Raw genomic sequence first — 22,653 nt, 5'->3', positions numbered from 1 at the left:
GTGATTATTTTTTCACTCCAATTGAAAGTTAGAAACAGTTTGTTTCTTCTTGAAGAACACATTTTTATGTATTATCTATTTTTATTGAAGTTTTCATAACAAACATATTAATAAAATGGTCGGTCTCTGCAGCAAATAGGCAGTAGGCAATACCATCAAATTATTATGCAAGTAAATAAAAAAATAGTAGCCTAATTAAACAGAAATGAAAATATGTTACAGTAATTACAATATACATAAATCCTAAAGGTCACATGGGCTACTACACTTTATAATCTTATTCCAATTGACCCCTCCCTCCCCCTTTTCTAAACCCCATGAAGCTCCAGATATAAACTACCAGCTTTCCTTTAGTAATGTATGTTAGTTTTTCCATAGCAATACATGCTGATCCTTAATAGCCTATATATTTATTTATTAAAGCTATTCCTCTCTTAGTTTGTAAAGGAGACACACGTCTATTAGTGCAAGGCCAATCTTCTTAGTGATCAAATCACTTGGATGAATATCCAGGACGCACAACGTTGGCCAACAAGTGATTTCAGTTTCCTTATCTGGTTAACCTCCCACGTTTATTAAGTCTTGTGTTCTGTCTTCACCTTGACTTTCGTTTTCTAGGAATGGAAACCTACAGCCACATATGAAGAAACTAAACCATGACTCATAAAATGTTGTCATAATATTTGCTCTTAAGTTGATTTATGGTTTTAGCAGAACTCAGAAACTATTAAACTTAGGTGTGGTCTAGTTGTGCCTTTTGGGGGTTAGAAGTCCATGGAAGCGTATTCCGCATATGAAGAAACTAAACCATGACTCATAAAATGTCATAATACTTGCTCTGAAGTTGATTTATGGTTAGACACAGTTTTTTTTTATTGAAGATATAATAACCTATAGATGCCACACTGAGTGAAATATTCAAACCCAAGAAACCTTATTTTTATGGCTGCACTTTCTCATCAAATAGAAATATTATGATGTCATGTGCATCATCTTAAACACATTTATAGAGTATATGTATATGTACACTTTGAGCAACGGCCATCTGCAGTGTCCATAGGTTATATGAAGAGCTGTGACAGTGGTTGGAGACGGAGAGACACCTGCATTATCAAGTCAAATTCAACTTTATTGTAATTTTTACACATACAAAGTACACGGTTAAAACGAAATGTCTTTGCTCACGAACCAAGGTGCAAACACAGACATACAAAAACAGTCACAAACATAGAACATAACACAGTGAACAAAGTGCAAAGTGTAATTAATTATGACGCTCAGCTGCCTCCCACTGGTGTCACCTGGTTACTGTTTGGTTATCACCTCTCACACTGACATAAAAACTCATATCATTTTTATTTTTCACTTGTTCACCTGTCACCGTGGACATACTGTTATGCAGTCGTATTTTTTTAATCTTTTCATTTCATTAGACGGATACTTTTAACCGTTAAAACGTTTGATTTTTAAGTTTATTTTATTCTAATTTAATTCATTTTAATCTACTGTTTATTCTTACATTTCATTGTGCAAACCTGCATTGCAAAATGGCAAATAAATGAACCTTGTAACATTGTAAATGAGTTAAATTTGAGCAGCTACTTACGTTTACAAACTGCGCAATTTACGTAAACCACGTAGGAAGGAACATTTCCCGCGTATGTTGCTGTAGTTAGCAATGGCAGAGCTCAAAGAGACAGACGCTGCTCAACTACACCAGAGGTCTGTACTACGAAGCGAGTTCAACATGCCCAGGGTATCTTCTCGTTATCTGGCTTCCCTAACTCTAACAACCGAGATCCCGCTAAGCGGTCCTACGAAGGTGGTTATCAACTCGTTAGACCAACCCAGAGTTTCTCCATCTGGTTATGAGCACATTCACATGAACAGGGAGGTGTTTGCAGCATCTGGCCAATCACAGGCATGGACAAGTCTACTGTCAGCAGACAGACAGAGCGGCACATTTTACAAAGAAAGAGCAAACTATATTAGACAAATACGAAGAAGTTAAACACTTAATCCAGATTTAAAGTAACACAGTTGAATCTGCCAAATGCAGGAAGGACAACTGGTAAAAGAAAAAACTCCCGATGTATGAATGCGTAAATGAACAGATTTATTAATTTAACGGAACACTCAAAAGTCAGATATAGTCGTCTAAATAGTCTATATAAATAACTTTTCTTTGTGTAATGGAATCCCTGATTACACCTAATTATGCCCAGAACTAACAATGAGGCGTGTATGACTTTTTGACCCTTGTTTCAGCTGTGTCCCCGTCTCCGGCGGTGTGAAACGGACTCAAGAGGAAGTTCAAAAATAGGTATGAAAATATTATTCAAAGCAGTAAACACCCACAGCATACAGCCAGCTGTCCTTCCTGCATCTGTCAGTTTAAACTGTGTTGTTTTTAGCCTGGATTATGACTTAAACTTCTTCATATGTGTGTAATATTATCATACAATCACCGCACTGAGCTCTGATTGGTCAGTAGGAGGTGCTTTTATATGAGTTAATCTCTTATCTGGAACATAACCTCTCTCTGGAGCAGGTTAGGTGTTCAGCATCAGTTACCATGGTGATCTACCCCGGTAAGAAGTGATCCACCTATGTAGGACTGAAAACCCAGAAGTTACCTCGCTAACCACAAATCCTGCTTCGTAGTACAGGCCTTAGGCCTACAGGCCTACAGGCCTACAGGCCCCTGTACTAGAAAGCAGGATTTGGCATAATCCAGACTAAAAACAACACAGTTTAAACTGACAGATGCAGGAAGGACACCTGGATTTATGCTGAGGGTGTTTACCGCCTTTAATTATATTTTCATTCTTATTTTTTAACTTCCTCTTGAGTCCGTTTCACACCGCCGGAGACGGAGGACACATCTGAAAGAAGGTTGAATTAGTCATAGACGCCATGTTGTTAGTACTGGGCGTGATTAGGTGTAATCCAGTCATTCATTATACAACTAAACTCTATTTATATCTAGACGAGTATATCTTACTTTTGAGTGTTGCTTTAAATTAATAACTCTGTTAATTTACGCATTCACACGTCTGCATTTTTTTCTTCTACGCAGCTGTTTTTCCTGCATTTGGCAGCTTGAACTGTGTTAATTTAGCCTGGATTATGTGTTTAACTTCTTCGTATTTGTCTAATATAGTTTACTCTTCCCTTGTTAAATACCACTTCACACTGACAGGGAAACACTTTGACACAAAGGCTCGTATTTGATCATTTGTCACCTGTTCACATGTCACCTTGGAGTTATACAACTGCATGTGTGCGATGTTCATCCATGTTGACTTACAAGTTGAAAGTTGTATTTTGATTAATGTCCATCAGCGCCCTGTGTAGTACAGTACTGCAAGATAGTGAAGCCTACATGAATTTCTTGTATAATAACCACCAAAACAAAACAACTTAAAGATTTTTTAGTGTACATAATGTATATTTATTAGTATTAATAGGCTATTGTGTACAACTGAGACACAGCTTGACATACTTTATACATACAATCAGTTGCATCTGGCAATAATATTCAAGTTACATCAAATTATCTATAACATTATCAGAGAGTTTTATATTTCACTACTCCAAAGCTTACAGACATTCAAATTACATATAGTGGAGTTCTTATATAAGCTTAAAATACAGTGCTATGGAAAAAAAACAATCTACACAACAGGAATATAATAAACACAGTGATTACATGTAAGTTATGAAAATCAACACTGATCAAAATCTATTTTAATAAATCATGTGATACTGAACTATAGTAATAACATTTGAACATGTCCACAGTGGATGTTATTTAAAGGACTAGTGTTATTGAATGATTCAGCCTGTTTAGTACAGATTGAGTGTACTACTGCTGACAGTTTTTCAGAGCAAATGAGTAGATTTTTAGATAGTTTTTAAAAAAAGCTTTTGTCTTCCATTAAATGTACTTAAGTCTAAAACTTGCAGACACTTGTTGAAACCTGCCTTTAAAGGATACAGTTCAGTCAATAAGCGCGTACAGATTTTTTTAGGTAATGCAATACCTACATTTATTTCTGGATTTAGAACCAGTGATGTTCAAAACACTATGGCTCTTGCAGGTTTTCCAGAAACTCCTCTATTTCTCTACACATTTGGTTCCTGCCTTTGGCTGTAATCTTCTCCAGGACTTTGATGCTGTTCCCACGATAGAAGGATTGTTGCGGTATCGCTGCTGCCTTCATGTGATATTTTATTGACCTTTGGTACTCCCGTCGCTCGAAGATTAAATATTTTGCGTAGTAGTTGTAAAGGACCTGCTTCTCTGGAGGTTCCAGATTCCTTTCTAGCAGTTCCTGATACATCTGCTCAGCTTTAGCCTGGCCGTGACTGGATTTTGCGTACATATTTGCGAGGTCTAGTTCCTTCACAAATGAAGAATGAGGGTAAAGAGAAATCACCTCCTCATGGAGACTGATTGCTCTGTCTATCATGCTTTGCTTTGGGCGACTGTCCCTGAAAAAAAGGATCTTCCATTTGTAACAGAGTGCAGCACATCTCTTCAGATAACGCTCATCTGGATGGTTTTCCAGAGCCTCCTCTGCCAATTCAATGGCCTCATCAATAGAAACATAGTTTCTGTAAACCCTTATTAATGGTTTCATACCACTGTAGCTGCTGACGGGATTTCTCAAAACCTTTCTGGCTAACTCTCGTGCTTCATCTTCAATTCTCTCTCCTTTCTTAGCACATTGCTCAAGGTAGTAAGCAGCGAGGTACAAGTTCTCTGGATCCTGTTCCTTGGCGATTCTCACTTTCTCCAACATGTCAGCCTCCAGCCCCGTGTTGCTGTGTGTAAAAGCTCTCGCTAACACTAAGACGTGGCTGGTGTTCCACTCCACCATGTCCGGCTGCATCTTGATGGCTCTCTGGAAGTAATCTGCAGCCAGCTTTTTGTCTGTGCTGAACTTCATCAGGGTTCAGGCTTTTTCAGCGTAGATCTCTGGATGGAGCTCGTCCTAGGATGGAGATGGGTATTTATTCATCAGGGCGTCAATCTTTGTCAGGTAAGCCTGACTCTCTGCTTGGTCTCCCAGGTGGTGGTTCAGCCAAGCCAGGTTCCCGTAGTTCACCACTAACCAGGGACCCTCATCTGCACTTCTCATCTGGCGGAAGGCCTCTGCAGCCTTGTTGAACAAACTTTGGGCGTCTTCAGTCAACCCCAGCTTGTATTGAATGAACCCCCGCAGGTTGTAAATGTGACCCAGCCAGCTGTTTCCCTCCTCTGTACCGATGTCCTCCAGCTGGTCACGGAAACGGAGAAGTTTGTTCCTGCTGGGGTCCAGATCCCAGGTGAAGTGGCACTGCAGGGCCTCCAGTTTGGACACCAGTGTTGTTTGACTCTGAGCAGCACTGATGGAGAGTAAAAATAACAAATATTAAAACACATCACCAGTAGGTTAAAGCGACTGTTTGTAACTTCTTACACGTATAAATCACCCGAGTCGGTGTCGCATATGCGCGCTCGTCTGTGGCTACGCTGTTCAGACAAGACTTCAACACAAACTACACGGAAGCACCAAAACCGCAAAGTTATATCTAGTGATGCCCGTCTTGCAAAACAGTGTTGGCCGCGGTCGGAGGACGCGGGGGAAACCGTAGCTTTTGTCTCCAGGGCTGTAGTCTCTGCTCCTCTGCTCCTCTGCCTGCCTTCCTTCACTCAGCTTGCTCCACCTCTAGACGTTCATGCACTCACACTAAACACTGCAGAAGAGTTAGTTTAGCTCTGAGAATATCTAGTGAATGTAAAGTGGACATTTGTCTAGAAATAACTGCTGCAGCTCCTCCAGACCAACAGAGGTTTTCCGTGTCTTGTGAAGTGACAGGGCTCCGCAGCAAGAAATGGATAGCAGACCTTAGATCAGATCTTACTGCTTGTTTTCCTCCGGTCTGTGAAATCTTGCAGATGCCGTTAGGAGCACCGGAGGACACAGAGGCACATGAGTTTTTTCAGGTTACCTGTCTCATGCACTACTGTAACACATTTTTTTTAATCATATTTGCTCTAATCTGGAGCTGGAACACAAAATAATTTCACTACACGTTGTACTGTGTATGGTTGTATACAGTATGTGACAAATAAACGTGATTTGATTTGATAGACAGCAAGGAAATAAGTAAGAAAGGAAGGAAGGAAGGAGGGGGTGGAAATGGATTAAAGAGTATTAGAGGATAGGAAGGAAATAAGGAAGGAGTCATGAAAGAAGAGAGGATAGGAAGGAAAATAATATGGACCAACAGACGGCTGGAAAGAAAAAGTAGGCTTAAAGATAATAAGGAAAAGGAAAGTAGGTATAGAAGTAAAACTTGAAATGGGAACAGAGGACAAAGGAAGGAAAATTAGTGGATGGAAAGGAAGGAAATGGGTGGGAATGAGGGAAGGAATGGTTAAGAGAAGAAGTAACAGAGAGGAGAAGAAGGAACAAAGGATGAAAGAAAACCCAAATGGGAATGAGGTATGCAATGAATAAATAAATAAAGGAAGAAACAGAGTGAGGCAGGAGGAGAAAAATAAGGAGGGGAGGACACAGGGGAGGAAGAACAGACAGAAGGGAATAAGGCAAGAGATAAGAAAAATATGGCTGAAAGAGATAAGGAAGGAGGAGGCAAGTAAGGAAGGAAGAAAATGACAGAAATGGTGTGACACACAGGAAAGCAAGGAAGACAGGAAGGATGTAATGGTTTAAAGATAATAGGATAGTTATAACAACAACATTTAGCATTTCTCCACCAGAATTATAATACTGGAGGTGGGATGAAACTTTCAGAAAACAATCGACTTATAATAATTGTTAAGAATAAGAAAGAAAATACAATTTTTAAAATGAATGTGGCCCTAGCTGAAAGGGAAGAATGAAGAAAGGAAAAGAACAAGAAAGAAAAGTAAGAAGCCTACATTATTTACTCCAACAATGATATGAAATGCAGAAGCAGCTACTCACCTCATCATTCAGCTGTTTCCTCGACTCAGTAGTTCTCTAAATATTGGGCTGGTTTTTGCTCTTGATGCTGGATTTGGGTTCGCTGGTATAAAGTCAGTGATGTCCAACTTCTGCTTTGTTGTAAATGATGTGATGTTGTTGAGGAAGCAGCGGAAATGTTCACGAAGTCGAGGCAGACTGTAGAGAAGGGGCATTTGTGTTATGTTCTGGTTAAACAAAATGTGGACCCAAAAGCAGCACACACTAGTCAAGTTGAAAGTTGAAACAATTTAAGAATTTATTAATAATAATAAATTTGAACGGTGGACAGGGCAGGGTTTCTCAGAGTCCAACGTGGCTGGGATTAAGACTGAAAGTCTTAAAGGGAGCGAGGAGCATGGGTAATGGGGTTCCAGTGTTCCTCCAGATGGTGATTCCAGTCCACTTGTGATCCGAGGGGAAGCAATGATGTTGGAGAGTGAGCAGGTAGGTACAGCAGAAAGCGGAGGCAGCTGGCAGGTAAGTATACCACTTGGACAAAAAGGACAAAAACTGGATGAGCACAAAAAGGTACAAAGTGAGCAGATACAAAGTCAAAAAATCTAACGAGCAAGGTTAGAGAGCCTGAATGCGTAACTACCACTGTGGCGACGAAAACGATCTAGCGATGAATGGCAGGAAGACCAGGGTTGATATACTGCAGAGTGTGTCTTGATTGATTGATTGGTGTCAGCTGCTCCAGCAACCACCGCCCAGGAGAGGGAGGAGGAGATGGCCAACCTCCTTACCGACAGACAGACCAGACTGACAGGGTAAAACACACAGGAGACAAAAGGACAGGGAAACAGAGGAAACACAGGGAAACTACTAGACTGCCCAGGTGATAACATGACAGTACCTCCCCCTCAACGAGAGCCTCCAGGCGATTTTCCGGGCTTGTCAGGGTGCGCCTGATGAAAATCCCGGACCAGCTCAGCATCCAGGATGCGGGAATGAGGTACCCAGGACCTCTCCTCTGGACCGTATCCCTCCCAGTCCACCAGATACTGAAGGCCCCGGCCTCGCCGTCTAACATCCAGTAGTCGTCTGACCGTATATACTGGCTGGTTGTCAATGATCCGGGCGGGAGGAGGGGGATTGGTTGGAGGGACCAGATGACTGGTGAGGACCGGTTTCAGCTGGGAGACATGAAAAGATGGGTGAATCCTGAGAGACTTGGGAAGGATGAGTCTGACAGTGGAGAGGTTAATGATCCTTTCGATCTCAAACGGTCCAATGAAACGTGGTGCTAATTTTCTGGAGTCAGTTTTTAATGGAATGTCTTTGAATGATAACCAAACTCTCTGACCTGGTGTGTAGTTGGGAGCCTGGATTCGGTGACGATCAGCAATCTTTCTGTTTCTCTCGGCTGTCCTTAACAGCGCTGTCCTGGTGTCCCTCCAAATCTTGCCACAGCGTCGAAGATGATGTTGCACTGATGGAACAGCCAACTCCTCTTCCTGTGCTGGGAACAGTGGAGGCTGATAACCTAATGATCCTTCAAACGGAGAAACACCAGTGGCAGAGGAGGATAGAGAGTTGTGTGCATATTCTATCAAACTTAGGTGAGCGTTCCAGGAAGTTGGATTTGAAGCGGCAACACAACGTATGGTGGACTCCAGATCCTGATTTGCTGTCCATTAGTTTGTGGGTGGAAACCAGACGACAGGCTGACAGTAGCTCCCAGAGCATGGCAAAATGACTTCAAACCTGTGAGATGAACTAAGGACCACGGTCTGAGACGATGTCCAAAGGAATGCCATGAAGGCGGAAGACATGATTTGTCAAGAGAACAGCGGTCTCACGAGCTGTAGGAAAGCTTGGGAAGACCAATGAAATTGGAGAACCGGCCCACAATGGTAAGTATGGTGGTCATACCATCAGAAACAGGCAGACCGGTGACAAAGTCCATGCCGATGTGAGACCAAGGACGACCAGGCGTTGGTAAGGGGCGGAGCAACCCTACAGGTGGTCGATGAGAGGTTTTACCCCGGGCACAAACAGAGCAGGCGAGGACGTATTCTTTAGTGTCACTGTCGATGGTGGGCCACCAGAAGTGTTGTCTGAGGAGTGACAAAGTCCGACTAATTCCTGGATGACAAGCGAACCGAGAGGCATGTCCCCACTGCAGGACCTGAGAGCGGACTGACTCTGGAACAAACAGCCGATTTGCAGGTCCTGTGCCTGGATCTGGTTCCTCCTGTTGCGCCTCCCGGACCGCTGACTCAACCTCCCAGGTTAAAGCTCCCACCACCAACGATGCTGGCAAAATGGTGTCCGACCCACTCGGGGTCTCCTTTAAGGCAAACTGGCGAGACAGGGCATCAGGCTTGATGTTTTTTGAACCAGGACGGTAAGTGATGGTAAAGTTGAAGCGGCCAAAGAATAATGCCCACCGGGCCTGATGGGAATTCAGCCGTTTAGCTGACTGGATGTAGGCAAGATTCTTGTGGTCAGTCCACACGATGAAAGGGGTCTCTGACCCTTCCAGCCAGTGTCTCCACTCCTCCAGAGCCAACTTCACCGCCAATAGTTCCCGGTTACGCCCACAGACAGGCGTCGAGAGAAGAAAGCACATGGGTGCAATTTCTGATCAGGTTTGGAGTGTTGAGAGAGAACAGCCCCCACCCCAATGTCTGAAGCATCAACTTCAACCACAAACTGTAGAGAAGAGTCAGGTTGCACCAGAATTGGTGCGGAAGTGAAGCGGTCCTTTAATAAGGCGAAAGCCTGATCCGCCTCAGGAGATCACCGGAAAGGAACAGCAGGAGAGGTGAGTTTGGTCAAGGGAGCAGCAATTCTGCTGTAATCCCGGATAAACCGGCGATAAAAGTTGATCAGACTGAACAGAGGTACTGGGGGTGGAGCCATGGGTATCGGGAGTACCGGGGGCAAGTCTCGCGAGAGGAGACGGAGCTGCATGGAAGCTCCCGGATGTGTGGGACTTGTAGTTCTATTCCCGGCGTCTCTCCCGAATACGATTATCTAGCCTGATAGACAGATTAATCAAAATGTCAAGTGAGTCAAATTCATCACGAACAGCAAGTTCATTTTTAAGTTGCTCAGACAAACCGTGTAGAAAAACTCCTGGTGTTGTCCTAATAAATTTCCATGACTGGAAACTGCCTTTTGAATGGCATCTTTGTCTGCTGGGTCCATTTGTTGTGCCAGATCGTTTTGTTATGTTCTGGTTAAACAAAACATGGACCCAAAAGCAGCACACACTAGTCAAGTTTAAAGTTGAAACAATTTAAGAATTTATTAATAATAATAAATTTTGCATTTGCGTTGAATAGGGCCAAACTTGACTTCTTCCCTTGCAATGATCAGCAGGTCTTCACTGTAAGATTCTCACTTCAATTTTAACTTTATCTTAAAGGGACTATTTGTAACTTTCAGAAATGCTTCTTAACAGCGACACCTGTGGCCTTGAAATCAACGAAAGTCAGCGCATTCTCGCTCTAAATATACCTGAACGAGCATCGCTCAAAACAGTGAGGCGACACAAGTCAGCTAAAATCACAATATCACTCTATATTTCAGCTGCTTGGCAGAAATGTTAGATGACCAGACGAAGGTCTCTCCATGAACATGATTTAGATCTGATCCTAGTGTTGGCTTTTCCTGCCTAAGTGCAGGCTGATGCAGCGGAGCTCTGCAGCGAGTCTCCTCTGCTCTCTCCGCCCGCAGCCGGAGAGAGCAGAGGAGACACCGGCACCCGGTTGGTAACGAGAAGACAACGTAAATCTCTGTAGAGCTCTGTCACTTCACAAGACACGGAAAACCTCTGTTGGTCTGGAGGAGCTGCAGCAGTTATTTCTGCACAAACGTCCCCTGTGCATTCTCTAGATATTCTCAGAGCTAAAGTAACTCTTCAGCAGTGTGGAGTGAGCGCGCGTTCACGTCTAGAGGTGGAGCGAGCTGAGCTGTCTGAGTGAAGGCGAGCAGGCAGAAGAGGAGTGTACAGCGGCTACACGCGAACGCGCATATGGGAGCGCGCATGTGTGACGACCTGCTACATTTATGCGCGTACAAAGTTACAAATAGTCCCTTTAAGAAGTATAGAAGTAGTTTTATATGTAATTAAATTAAAAAGTAAGTAGAGACTATTTTGCAAATGCAATATCTACATTTTTTAGTAGATTCAGAACCAGTGCTGTTAAAAACACTGGTTTTTGCAGGGTTGCCAGAAACTCCTCTATTTCTCTACACATTTGGTTTCTGCCTTTGTCTTTAATCTTCTTCAGAGTTTTGATGCTGTTCCAACGAAAGGAGGATTGATGCGGTATTGCTGCTGCCTTCATGTTATATTGTATTGACCTTTGGTACTCCTGACGATCAAGGTGTAAGTATTTTGCATAGAAGTTGTAAAGCATCTGTTTATCTGCAGGTTCCAGATCCCTTTCTAGCAGTTCCTGGTATATCTGCGTACCGCTACGTACCAGCCCACTTCGAGCACTGCTCATCTCTCATGACATGTTGAGCCAGACAGCCCATAATGCTTATCTCTACACTCCCTCCCTCATCTCCCTCCCTCTCCTCCTCCCTATGGCCGCCCGGCACAGAGAGATTGGGCCAGCCCAGTGTCAATTAAGGAAAAGAAATGGGCCGATTTACCTGTTTTATGGGCCAAATAAAACAACAAAAAAGACATACGTTGGCCCAAAAGGACGTCGGTCCACCGGGAAAACGCCCGGTATGCCAGATGGCCAGTGGGGGGCATTTGTGCATAGTGTCTTGTGTTCAGTCTTAATGCACCTTGACTTTCGTTTCCCAGGAATGGAAACCTACAGCCACATCTGAATAAACTAAAACATGACTCATCAAATTTGTCATGATATTTTTTCTTATGTTGATTGAAAGTTAGAAAGTTGTATTTCTTCTTGGGGAATATGATGCCACACTGATATATAGTATATATATTATATATAAGATATATAATATTCAAACCCAAGATGCCATATTCTTTATGGCTGCAACATCTTATCAAATGTTAAGGTGACATGTGCATTATTTTATATTTATATGCATTTATATATGTAGTAGCCTATATGTGGACACACTGAGCAGCGGGTATGAAGAGCCATCAGTTACCTGGACACACCTGCATTATGACTCTGCTGTTACCTACTGGTGTAACCAGGTTACTGTTGGGTTACCACTTCACACTGACAGGGAAACACTTTGACACAAAGGCTCGTATTTGATCATTTGTCACCTGTTCACATGTCACCTTGGAGTTATACAACTGTATGTGTGCGATGTTCATCCATGTTGACTTACAAGTTGAAAGTTGTATTTTGATTAACGTCCATCAGCGCCCTGTGTAGTACAGTACTGCAAGATAGTGAAGCCTACATGAATTTCTTGTATAATAACCACCAAAACAAAACAACTTAAAGATTTCTTAGTATACATAATGTATATTTATTAGTATTAATAGGCTATTGTGTACAACTGAGGCACAGCTTGACATACTTTATACATACAATCAGTTGTATCTGGCAATAATATTCAGGTTACATCAAATTATCAATAATATTATCAGAGTTTTATATTTCACTACTCCAAAGCTTACAGACATTCAAATTACATATAGTGTAGTTCTTATATAAACTTAAAATACAGTGCTATGGAAAAAAAAACAATCAACACAACAGGAATATAATAAACACAGTGATTACAGTCATTTGAACATGTCCACAGTGGATGTTGTTTAAAGGACTGGTGTTATTGAATGATTCAGCCTGTTTAGCACAGATTGAGTGTACTACTGCTGACAGTTTTTCAGAGCAAATGTGTAGATTTTTAGATAGTTTTTAAAAAAAAGCTTTTGTCTTCCATTAAATGTACTTAAGTCTAAAAACGTGCAGACACTTGTTGAAACCTGCCTTTAATGGATACAGCTCAATCTGTGTGTACAGATTTTTTTAGGTAATGTAATACCTACATTTTTTTTCTGGATTTAGATCCAGTGATGTTCAAAACACTATGACTCTTGCAGTTTTCCCAGAAACTCCTCTATTTCTCTACACATTGGGTTCCAGCCTTTGGCTTTAATATTCTTCAGAATTGTGATGCTGTCCCCACGATAGAAGGATTGTTGTGGTATCTCTGCCGCCTTCATGTGATATCGTATAGAACTGTCGTACTCCTTTCGATCGAAGTTTAAATATTTTGCGTAGTGGTTGTAAAGGACCTGCTTCTCTGGAGGTTCCAGATTCCTTTCTAGCATTTCCTGATACATCTGCTCAGCTTTAGCCTGGCCGTGATTGGATTTTGCGTACATATTTGCGAGGTCCATTTCCTTCACAAATCGAGAATGAGGGTAAAGAGAAATCACCTCCTCATGGAGAGTGATTGCTCTGTCTATCATGCTTTGCTTTGGGCGATTGTTACTAAAACGCATGATCTTCCATTTGTAACAGAGTGCAGCACATCTCTTCAGATAACGCTCATCTGGATGGTTTTCCAGAGCCTCCTCTGCCAATTTAATGGCCTCATCAACAAAATAATGACTGTAAACCCTTATTAATGGTTTCATACCACTGTAGCTGCTGACGGGATTTCTCAAAACCTTTCTGGCTAACTCTCGTGCTTCATCTTCAATTCTCTCTCCTTTCTTAGCACATTGCTCAAGGTAGTAAGCAGCGAGGTACAAGTTCTCTGGATCCTGTTCCTTGGCGATTCTCACTTTCTCCAACATGTCAGCCTCCAGCCCCGTGTTGCTGTGTGTAAAAGCTCTCGCTAACACTAAGACGTGGCTGGTGTTCCACTCCACCATGTCCGGCTGCATCTTGATGGCTCTCTGGAAGTAATCTGCAGCCAGCGTTTTGTCTGTGCTGAAATTCATCATGGTCCAGGCTTTTTCAGCGTAGATCTCTGGATGGAGCTCGTCCTGGGATGGAGATGGGTATTTATTCATCAGGGCGTCGATCTTTGTCAGGTAAGCCTGACTCTCTGCTTGGTCTCCCAGGTGGTGGTTCAGCCAAGCCAGGTTCCCGTAGTTCACCACTAACCAGGGACCCTCATCTGCACTTCTCATCTGGCGGAAGGCCTCTGCAGCCTTGTTGAACAAACTCTGGGCGTCTTCAGTCAACCCCAGCTTGTATTGAATGAACCCCCGCAGGTTGTAAATGTGACCCAGCCAGCTGTTTCCCTCCTCTGTGCCGATGTCCTCCAGCTGGTCACGGAAACGGAGAAGATTGATCCTGCTGGGGTCCAGATCCCAGGTGAAGTGGCACTGCAGGGCCTCCAGTTTGGACTCCAGTGTTGTTTGACTCTGAGCAGCACTGATGGAGAGTAAAAATAACAAATATTAAAACACATCACCAGTAGGTTAAAAGGACTGTTTGTAACTTTTTACACGTATAAATCACCCAGGTCAGTGTCCCATGCGCGCTCGTCTGTGGCTACGCTGTTCAGACAAGACTCCAACACAAACTACACGGAAGCACCAAAACCGCAAAGTTATATCTAGTGAAGCCCGTCTTGCAAAACAGTGTTGGCCGCGGTCGGAGGACGCGGGGAGACCATAGCTTTGGTTTCCAGGGCTGGAGTCTCTGCTCCTCTGCTCCTCTGCCTGCCTTCCTTCACTCAGCTCGCTCCACCTCTAGACATTCATGCACGCACACTACACACTGCAGAAGAGTTAGTTTAGCTCTGAGAATATCTAGTGAATGCACTGGGGACGTTTGTGCAGAAATAACTGCTGCAGCTCCTCCAGACCAACAGAGGTTTTCCGTGTCTTGTGAAGTGACAGGGCTCCGCAGCGAGAATCTTTATCGTCTCCGACCGGGTGCCGGTGTCTCCCTCCGGCCGCAGTCGGGAGGCTGAAGCAGGAAAAGCCAACACTAGGATCAGCATTGATTCATGAGAGACCTTCGTCTGATCAGCTAACATTACTGCCAAGCAAGTGAAATATAGAGTGATATTGTGGTTTTTGGCTGACGTGTGTAGCCTCACTGTTTTGAGCAATGCTCGTTCATGTCTATTTAGAGCGAGCAAGTGCGAGCCCGACGCTGACTTCCGTTGACTTAACGGCCACAGGTGTCACTGTTAACAAGCATTTCTGATTCTTACAAACAGTCCCTTTAAACCAATATGCTCTTAAAGTGTCAGTAGGCAGTATATTTTTGGCATAATTGGGCAAAAATTCCATAATAACCTTTCAGCATATTGTAATTCAAGTGTTCTGAGAGATAACTAGACTTCTGCACCTCCTCATAACTCTGTTTTCAGGCTTTAGAAAATCTAGCCAGTGAAGGGAGACTTTGACGAATCACATGTCATTTCAGAGAGAGAGCATTCCTATTGGATGCGCTCCGGTCATGTGACCGGAACTTGGCATTCCTTCACCAGATTTCACAATGGCGGCGGCGTTACAAACTTTCTCATTTTACAGCTAAATCGTGCACTACAAGATGATTCTGAAAACATTTGAGGAGAGAAATAGGCATTAACGTAACATAATATTGATTCATATTTGATCAGCGCTGCAGTTTGACCGTTTGGTCGGAGTTCGCGAGTGATTGACAGCCGGCTCTCATAGACAGCAGCTGGATATCAGATCTCAGATCAGATCTTACTGCTTGTTTTCCTCCGGACTGTGAAATCTTGCAAATGCCGTTAGGAGCACCGGAAAACACCAGAGGCACATGATTTTGTTCAGGTTACCTGTCTCATGCACTACTGTCACGATATAGTCACGTTTTATAAAAATAACGTTTTATAATCATATTTGCTCTAATCTCTCCTACTTCAGCTTTAATGTACATGTGCTATGTTTGGATAACCACTGTTCATCTCATGTGGAGGAAGGGAGGAACATAGAAATGGAGTTAGGAGCATTGAATGGACAGGAAGGAAATAATGAGGGAAAGATTTTCTTTTCTATTAGTTAGTTGCCTTCTGGAGCTGGGACACAAAATAATTTCACTACACGTTGTACTGTGTATGGTTGTATACAGTATGTGACAAATAAACGTGATTTGATTTGATAGACAGCAAGGAAATAAGGAAGAAAGGAAGGAAGGAATGGAGGGGGGTGGAAATGGATTAAAGAGTATTAGAGGATAGGAAGGAAATAAGGAAGGAGTCATGAAAGAAGAGAGGATAGGAAGGAAAAGAATATGGACCAACAGACGGCTGGAAAGAAAAAGTAGGCTTAAAGATAATAAGGAAAAGGAAAGTAGGTATAGAAGTAAAACTTGAAATGGGAACAGAGGACAAAGGAAGGAAAATTAGTGGATGGAAAGGAAGGAAATGGGTAAGGAAATGAGGGAAGGAATGGTTAAGAGAAGAAGTAACAGAGAGGATAAAAACATGGAGGACAACAAGGAACAAAGGATGAAAGACAACAAAAAGGGGAATGAGGTATGCAATGAATAAATAAATAAAGGAAGAAACAGAGTGAGGCAGGAGGAGAAAATGAAGGAGGGGAGGAAGAAAATACAGAAGGGAATAAGGCAAGAGATAAGAAAAAGATGGCTGAAAGAGATAAGGAAGGAGGAGGCAAGTAAGGAAGGTAGGAAGGTAGAAAATGACAGAAATGGTGTGAGACAGAGGAAAGGAAGGAAGACAGGAAGGATGAAATGGTTTCAAAGATAATAGGATAGTAATAACAACAACATTTAGCATTTCTCCACCAGAATTATAATACTGGAGGTGGAAACTTTCAGAAAACAATTGATTTATAATAATTGTTAAGAATAAGAAAGAAAATACAATTTTTAAAATTCATGTGGCCCTAGCTGAAAGGGAAGAATGAAGAAAGGAAAAGAACAAGAAACAAGAGAGAAAAGTAAGAAGCCTACATTATTTACTCCAACAATGATATGAAATGCAGAAGCAGCTACTCACCTCATCATTCAGCTGTTTCCTCGACTCAGTAGTTCTCTAAATATTGGGCTGGTTTTTGCTCTTGATGCTGGATTTGGATTCGCTGGTATAAAGTCAGTGATGTCCAACTTCTGCTTTGCTGTAAATGATGTGATGTTGTTGAGGACGCAACTTTAAATGCTCTCACTGAAGTCGAAGTGAAGCGAAGAGGAGGGGCATTTGCAGGTAAAGTCTTGTGATCAGTCTTAATGCACCTTGACCTGTCGTTTTCCAGGAATGTAAACCTACAGCCATATCTGAATAAACTAAAACATGACCCATCAGATTTTGTGATTATGTTTTTTCTGACATTGAAAGTTAGAAACAGTTTGTTTCTTCTTGAAGAACACATTTTTATGTATTATCTATTTTCATTGAGGTTTTCATAACAAACATATTAATAAAATGGTCAGTCTCTGCAGCAAATAGGCAGTAGGCAATACCATCAAATTATTATGCAAGTAAATAAAAAAATAGTAGCCTAATTAAACAGAAATGAAAATATTTTACAGTAATTACAATATACATAAATCCTAAAGGTCACATGGGCTACTACACTTTATAATCTTATTCCAATTGCCCCCCCCCCACCCACCCACCCACCCAACCCCCCCATGAATATCCAGGACACACAACTTTGGCCAACAAGTGATTTCAGTTTTGTTATCTGGTTAACCTCCCACGTTTATTAAGTCTTGTGTTCTGTCTTCACCTTGACTTTCGTTTTCTAGGAATGGAAACCTACATCCACATATGAAGAAACTAAACCAAGACTCATAAAATGTTGTCATAATATTTGCTCTTAAGTTGATTTATGGTTTTAGCAGAACTCAGAAACTATTAAACTTAGGAACTTCAAATTTGGTATGATGGTTGACAGTGTGGTCTAGTTGTGCCTTTTGGGGGTTAGAAGTCCATGGAAGCGTATTCCGCATATGAAGAAACTTTGATTTATGGTTAGACACAGTTTTTTTTATTATTGAAGATATAATAACCTATAGATGCCACACTGAGTGAAATATCAAACCCAAGAAACCTCATTTTTATGGCTGCACTTTCTCATCAAATATAAATATTATAATGTCATGTGCATCATCTTAAACACATTTATAGAGTATATGTATATGTACACTTTGAGCAGCGGCCGTCTGCAGTTTCCATAGGTTATATGAAGAGCTGTGACAGTGTTTGGAGACGGAGAGACACCTGAGGCCTGTACTACAAAGCGAGTTCAACATACCCAGGGTATCTTCTCGTTATCTGGCTTCACTTAACCTAACAAACGAGATCTCGCTAAACTGTACTACTAAGCTGGTTATCAACTCGGTAAGTCAACCCAGGGTTTCTCAGTCTGAATATGAGCGCGTTCACATGAACGAGGCGGTGTTTGCAGCATCTGACCAATCACAAACATGGTCAAGACTACTGACAGACAGAGCGGCACATTTAACAAAGGAAGAAACTATATTAAACAAATACGAAGAAGTTAAACACTTAATCCAGATTTAAAGTAACACAGTTGAAGCTGCCAAATGCAGGAAGACCAGCTGGTAAAAGAAAAAACTCCCGATGTGTGAATGCGTAAATTAACAGATTTATTAATTTAACGGAACACTCAAAAGTCAGATATAGTCTTCTAAATAAATAGCTTTTACAGTATAACGGATGAATGGATCAAACCTAATCATGACCAGTATTAACAGAGTGGCATGTTTGACTTTTTGAACCTTCTTTCACCTGTGCCACCCCTCTCCGGCGGTGTGAAACGGTCTCAAGAGGAAGTTAAAAAATATGTACGAAAATAGAATTCAAAGCGGTAAACACCCACAGCATACAGCCAGCTGTCCTTCCTGCATCTGTCAGTTTAAACTGTGTTGTTTTTAGTCTGGATTATGACTTAAACTTCTTCATATGTGTGTAATATTATCATACAATCACCGCACTGAGCTCTGATTGGTCAGTAGGAGGTGCTTTCATACGAGTTGATCTCTTATCTGGAACATAACCTCTCTCTGGAGCAGGTTAGGTGTTCAGCATCAGTTACCATGGTGATCTACCCCGGTAAGAAGTGATCCACCTATGTAGGACTGAAAACCCTGAAGGGTTAAACCCTGAAATTACCTCGCTAACCACAAATCCTGCTTCGTAATACAGGCCTACAGGCCTCTGTACTACGAAGCAGGATTTGGCATAATCCAGACTAAAAACAACACAGTTTAAACTGACAGATGCAGGAAGGACAACTGGATTGATGCTGTGGGTGTTTACCGCTTTTAATTATATTTTCATTCTTATTTTTTAACTTCCTCTTGAGTCCGTTTCACACCGGTTGAGATGGAGGACACAGCTGAAAGAAGATTGAATTAGTCATACACGCCATGTTGTTAGTACTGGGTATGATTAGGTGTAATCCAGTCAACCATTATACAACTAAAATCTATTTATATCTAGACGAGTATATCTGACTTTTGAGTGTTCCGTTAAATTAATAAGTCTGTTAATTTATGCATTCACACATTGGGAGTATTTTCTTTTGCCAGCTGTCCATCCTGCATTTGGCAGCTTCAACTGTGTTAATTTTAGCCTGGATTATGTGTTTAACTTCTTCGTATTTGTCCAATATAGTTTACTCTTCCCTTGTTAAATACCACTTCACACTGACAGGGAAACACTTTGACACAAAGGCTCGTATTTGATCATTTGTCACCTGTTCACATGTTACCTTGGAATTATACAACTGCATGTGTGCGATGTTCATCCATGTTGATTTACAAGTTAAAAGTTGTAGTTTGATTAATGTCCATCAGCGCCCTGTGTAGTACAGTACTGCAAGATAGTGAAGCCTACATGAATTTCTTGTATAATAACCACCAAAACAAAACAACTTAAAGATTTCTTAGTGTACATAATGTATATTTATTAGTATTAAAGGGACTGTTTATAAATCTACCGGGTCGGGATCCCGTGCGCGCTCGCGTGTGGCTACACTGTTCAGACCGCTCCTCTGCCTGCTTGTCTTCACTCACACAACACGCGTGTTCTCGCTCCACCTCACATGCATGCGCGCTCACTACACACTGCAGAAGAGTTAGTTTAGCTCTGAGAATATCTGGTGAATGTACAGTGGACGTTTGTGCAGAAATAACTGCTGCAGCTCCTCCAGACCGACAGAGGTTTTCCGTGTCTTGTGAAGTGACGGGGCTCCGCAACGAGTTACGTTATCGTCGCCGACCGGGTGCCGGTATCTCCCGTTTCCTCCGGCTGCGGTCGGGAGGCGATAACGTTTCTCTTCCTGCTTCAGGAAAAGCCAACACTAGGATCAACATTGATTCATGGAGAGACCTTCGTCTGGTCAGCTAACATTACTGCCAAGCAGGTGAAATATAGAGTGATATTGTGGTTTTAGCTGACGTGTGTCGCCTCACTGTGTTGAGCAATGCTCGTTCAGGTATATTTAGAGCGAGCAAGCGCAAGCCCGACGCTGACTTTCGTTGACTTAACGGCCACAGCTGTCGCTGTTAACAAGCATTTCTGAAAGTTACAAATAGTCCCTTTGATAGGCTATTGTGTACAACTGAGACACAGCTTGACATACTTTATACGTACTGGCAATAATATTCAAGTTACATCAAATTATCTATAACTTTATCAGAGAGTTTTATATTTCACTACTCCAAAGCTTACAGACATTCAAATTACATATAGTGTAGTTCTTATATAAACTTAAAATACAGTGCTATGGAAAATAAACAATCATCACAACAGGAATATAATAAACACAGTGATTACCCAGAGTGACCCAGCCAGCTGTTTCCCTCCTCTGTGCCGATGTCCTCCAGCTGGTCCCTGAGATGGAAAAGTTTGGTCCTGCTGGGGTCCAGATCCCAGGTGAAGTGGCACTGCAGGGCCTCCAGTTTGGACTCCAGTGTAGTTTGACTCTGAGCAGCACTGATGGAGAGTAAAAATACCAAATATTAAAACACATCACCAGTAGGTTAAAGTAACATGCTCTTAAAGTGGCAGTAGGCAGTATATTTTTGGGGCCTGTTTGAATTCAAGGTGAGATGATTACAGAGCTCCGTCAGAGCCTGAAGGAAGAAGAAGGACCGTTAACACTGAGGCCGCAACCCAAAGCTCTTAATTTTCATTTCCTCGCTCCTCGCTCCTCGCTTGAACCGGAAGTTGTTCCGGTGCACCATCTTGAAGACGGTCCCAAAGCTCTTATTTGTGCACCGAGGAGCGAGGATCGAGGATCGAGGAGGCTTGCCAGAGGAGCGATGAGTGAGGATACACCAGTGTATCCTTCACGGGGTGCATGCCAAAGCTCTTAATTGCATCCCCGTTTCCCTCACTTGCGTCTTTTCCTTGCGTCTTAGTCCCTCCCACCAGGGAAGCATGGAGAGACGCATTAGGTGCTTCTCATTTCTTCATTTTTCGCCTCCTCGTCTCCTCGCTCCTCAATCCTCTGGCTGTGACCCGGAGTCCTCCATCTTGAAGGACGTCCCAATTCATAAAATGCGCATCGAGGAGCGAGGATCGAGGAGCGAGGAGGCTTGCTGGAGGAGCCATGAGCGAGGATACACCAGTGTATCCTCCAGTGTCTCCTCCACGGAAGTCTTTTACTGACCGACACGCCCCCTTACTGGATATCAGTTATTGATTGGATACTGCTGCTGATCGGTTTGATCTGATACATCAGCGTCTCTGAGTTTCATACCAGAGTGAAGACAGATCACAGATTAAATGTTTTATAATTTAGTTGTCTTATGATTCACCATCTAGTTATAATCTGTTAATTGTAGGTGTGAACAACAAACGGAGCATGTTGATGGTGAAGTGTTCCAGCAGCAGAAGGACCTGCAGGATCTCTGCTTCACACACCGTCACTGAAGGAGTCTGACATTGAGAGGGGTTTATAAAAGCTGACAAGGAACAGACTTAAAATAACTTTCTTCATTCATTAGAAAGAGTTTTCTTTTGATCATCTGTTATTTCCCCCCTTAACTTTTATTATGGATACAGTTAAAGTCAGAGAGAGAAGGAGAGTCTCTCTTTTACACCTTTTACATCATTTATCCTCATTTCCATTCAGTCACATGAGGCTGATAATTCCTGAACGTCGGGTTTGATATGAGTTACATCATTTACATTTTCCCTTTAGTAGTGATTGCGAGCTGAAGCCTTATGAAGCTTTGAAGCTTTCCAGCAAATAGGTTCAGAAAAGGGTTCATTTCTCGAGGCTTCATGTGCACACGAAACCACCTGGTGGTCAAAGAGTGTAAAACAGGCAGATATGATCTTAACCATGTGATAAGATAAGATGAGATAAGATAAGATATTCCTTTATTAATCCCGCAGGGGGAAATTTGCAGTGTACAGCAGCAAAGGGCATAGTGCAGAAAACAAGATGCATCAGCTAACACAGTAAAAAAGAGCTAAACAAAGTGTAACAAAATATGAACCCATAGAAGGAAGTATAAAAATAGGTGCAGTATATACAGTATTGACAATAAACAAGACTATTAACAAAATTGCATAAGTGGAAAATGATATTGCACAGTGAGATAAATGAATGAATTAATGAATGAATGAATGAATGAAATTCCACCTGAAAATATCAGGTTATTGTCAGTTTTTGGTGTGTAAGTGTAAGTGGTCTACTGGGAGCAGTGCTGGTTGTGGTCTACTGGGACCACAGATCTGTGATATACTGTATTTTGCGCCAGCAAAGGCTGTTGGGAATGACTATAAGTAATGAAAGAAATATATATTA

General features: G+C 42.1%; 3 protein-coding genes across 5 annotated transcripts in view; all 3 read right to left on the bottom strand.

Annotated features, from left to right (window-relative positions):
- LOC119488347 (interferon-induced protein with tetratricopeptide repeats 1-like) overlaps nt 1-22,653 on the bottom strand; it is a 168,353-nt gene that overhangs the window by 106,454 nt on the left and 39,246 nt on the right. The gene's annotated exons all lie outside the window — the stretch shown is intronic.
- The window catches only part of LOC119488352 (interferon-induced protein with tetratricopeptide repeats 1-like), a 202,786-nt gene that overhangs the window by 144,811 nt on the left and 35,322 nt on the right, over nt 1-22,653 (bottom strand). The window lies entirely within an intron of this gene.
- LOC119488361 (interferon-induced protein with tetratricopeptide repeats 2-like) lies at nt 3,431-7,141 on the bottom strand. Its single transcript, XM_037769936.1, has 2 exons — nt 6,984-7,141; nt 3,431-5,394 (listed from the first exon to the last, which is right to left on the bottom strand). Exons 1-2 carry the CDS (start codon nt 6,989-6,991, stop codon nt 5,001-5,003), a joined length of 402 nt encoding a protein of 133 aa, XP_037625864.1. The 5' UTR covers nt 6,992-7,141; the 3' UTR covers nt 3,431-5,000.

This window comes from Sebastes umbrosus, chromosome 5, assembly GCF_015220745.1.
Source record: "Sebastes umbrosus isolate fSebUmb1 chromosome 5, fSebUmb1.pri, whole genome shotgun sequence".
In the NCBI taxonomy this organism is placed as follows: Eukaryota; Metazoa; Chordata; class Actinopteri; order Perciformes; family Sebastidae; genus Sebastes; species Sebastes umbrosus.
Note: the sequence above shows the minus strand (reverse complement) of the source record. Positions and strands in the feature narration are given on the sequence as shown.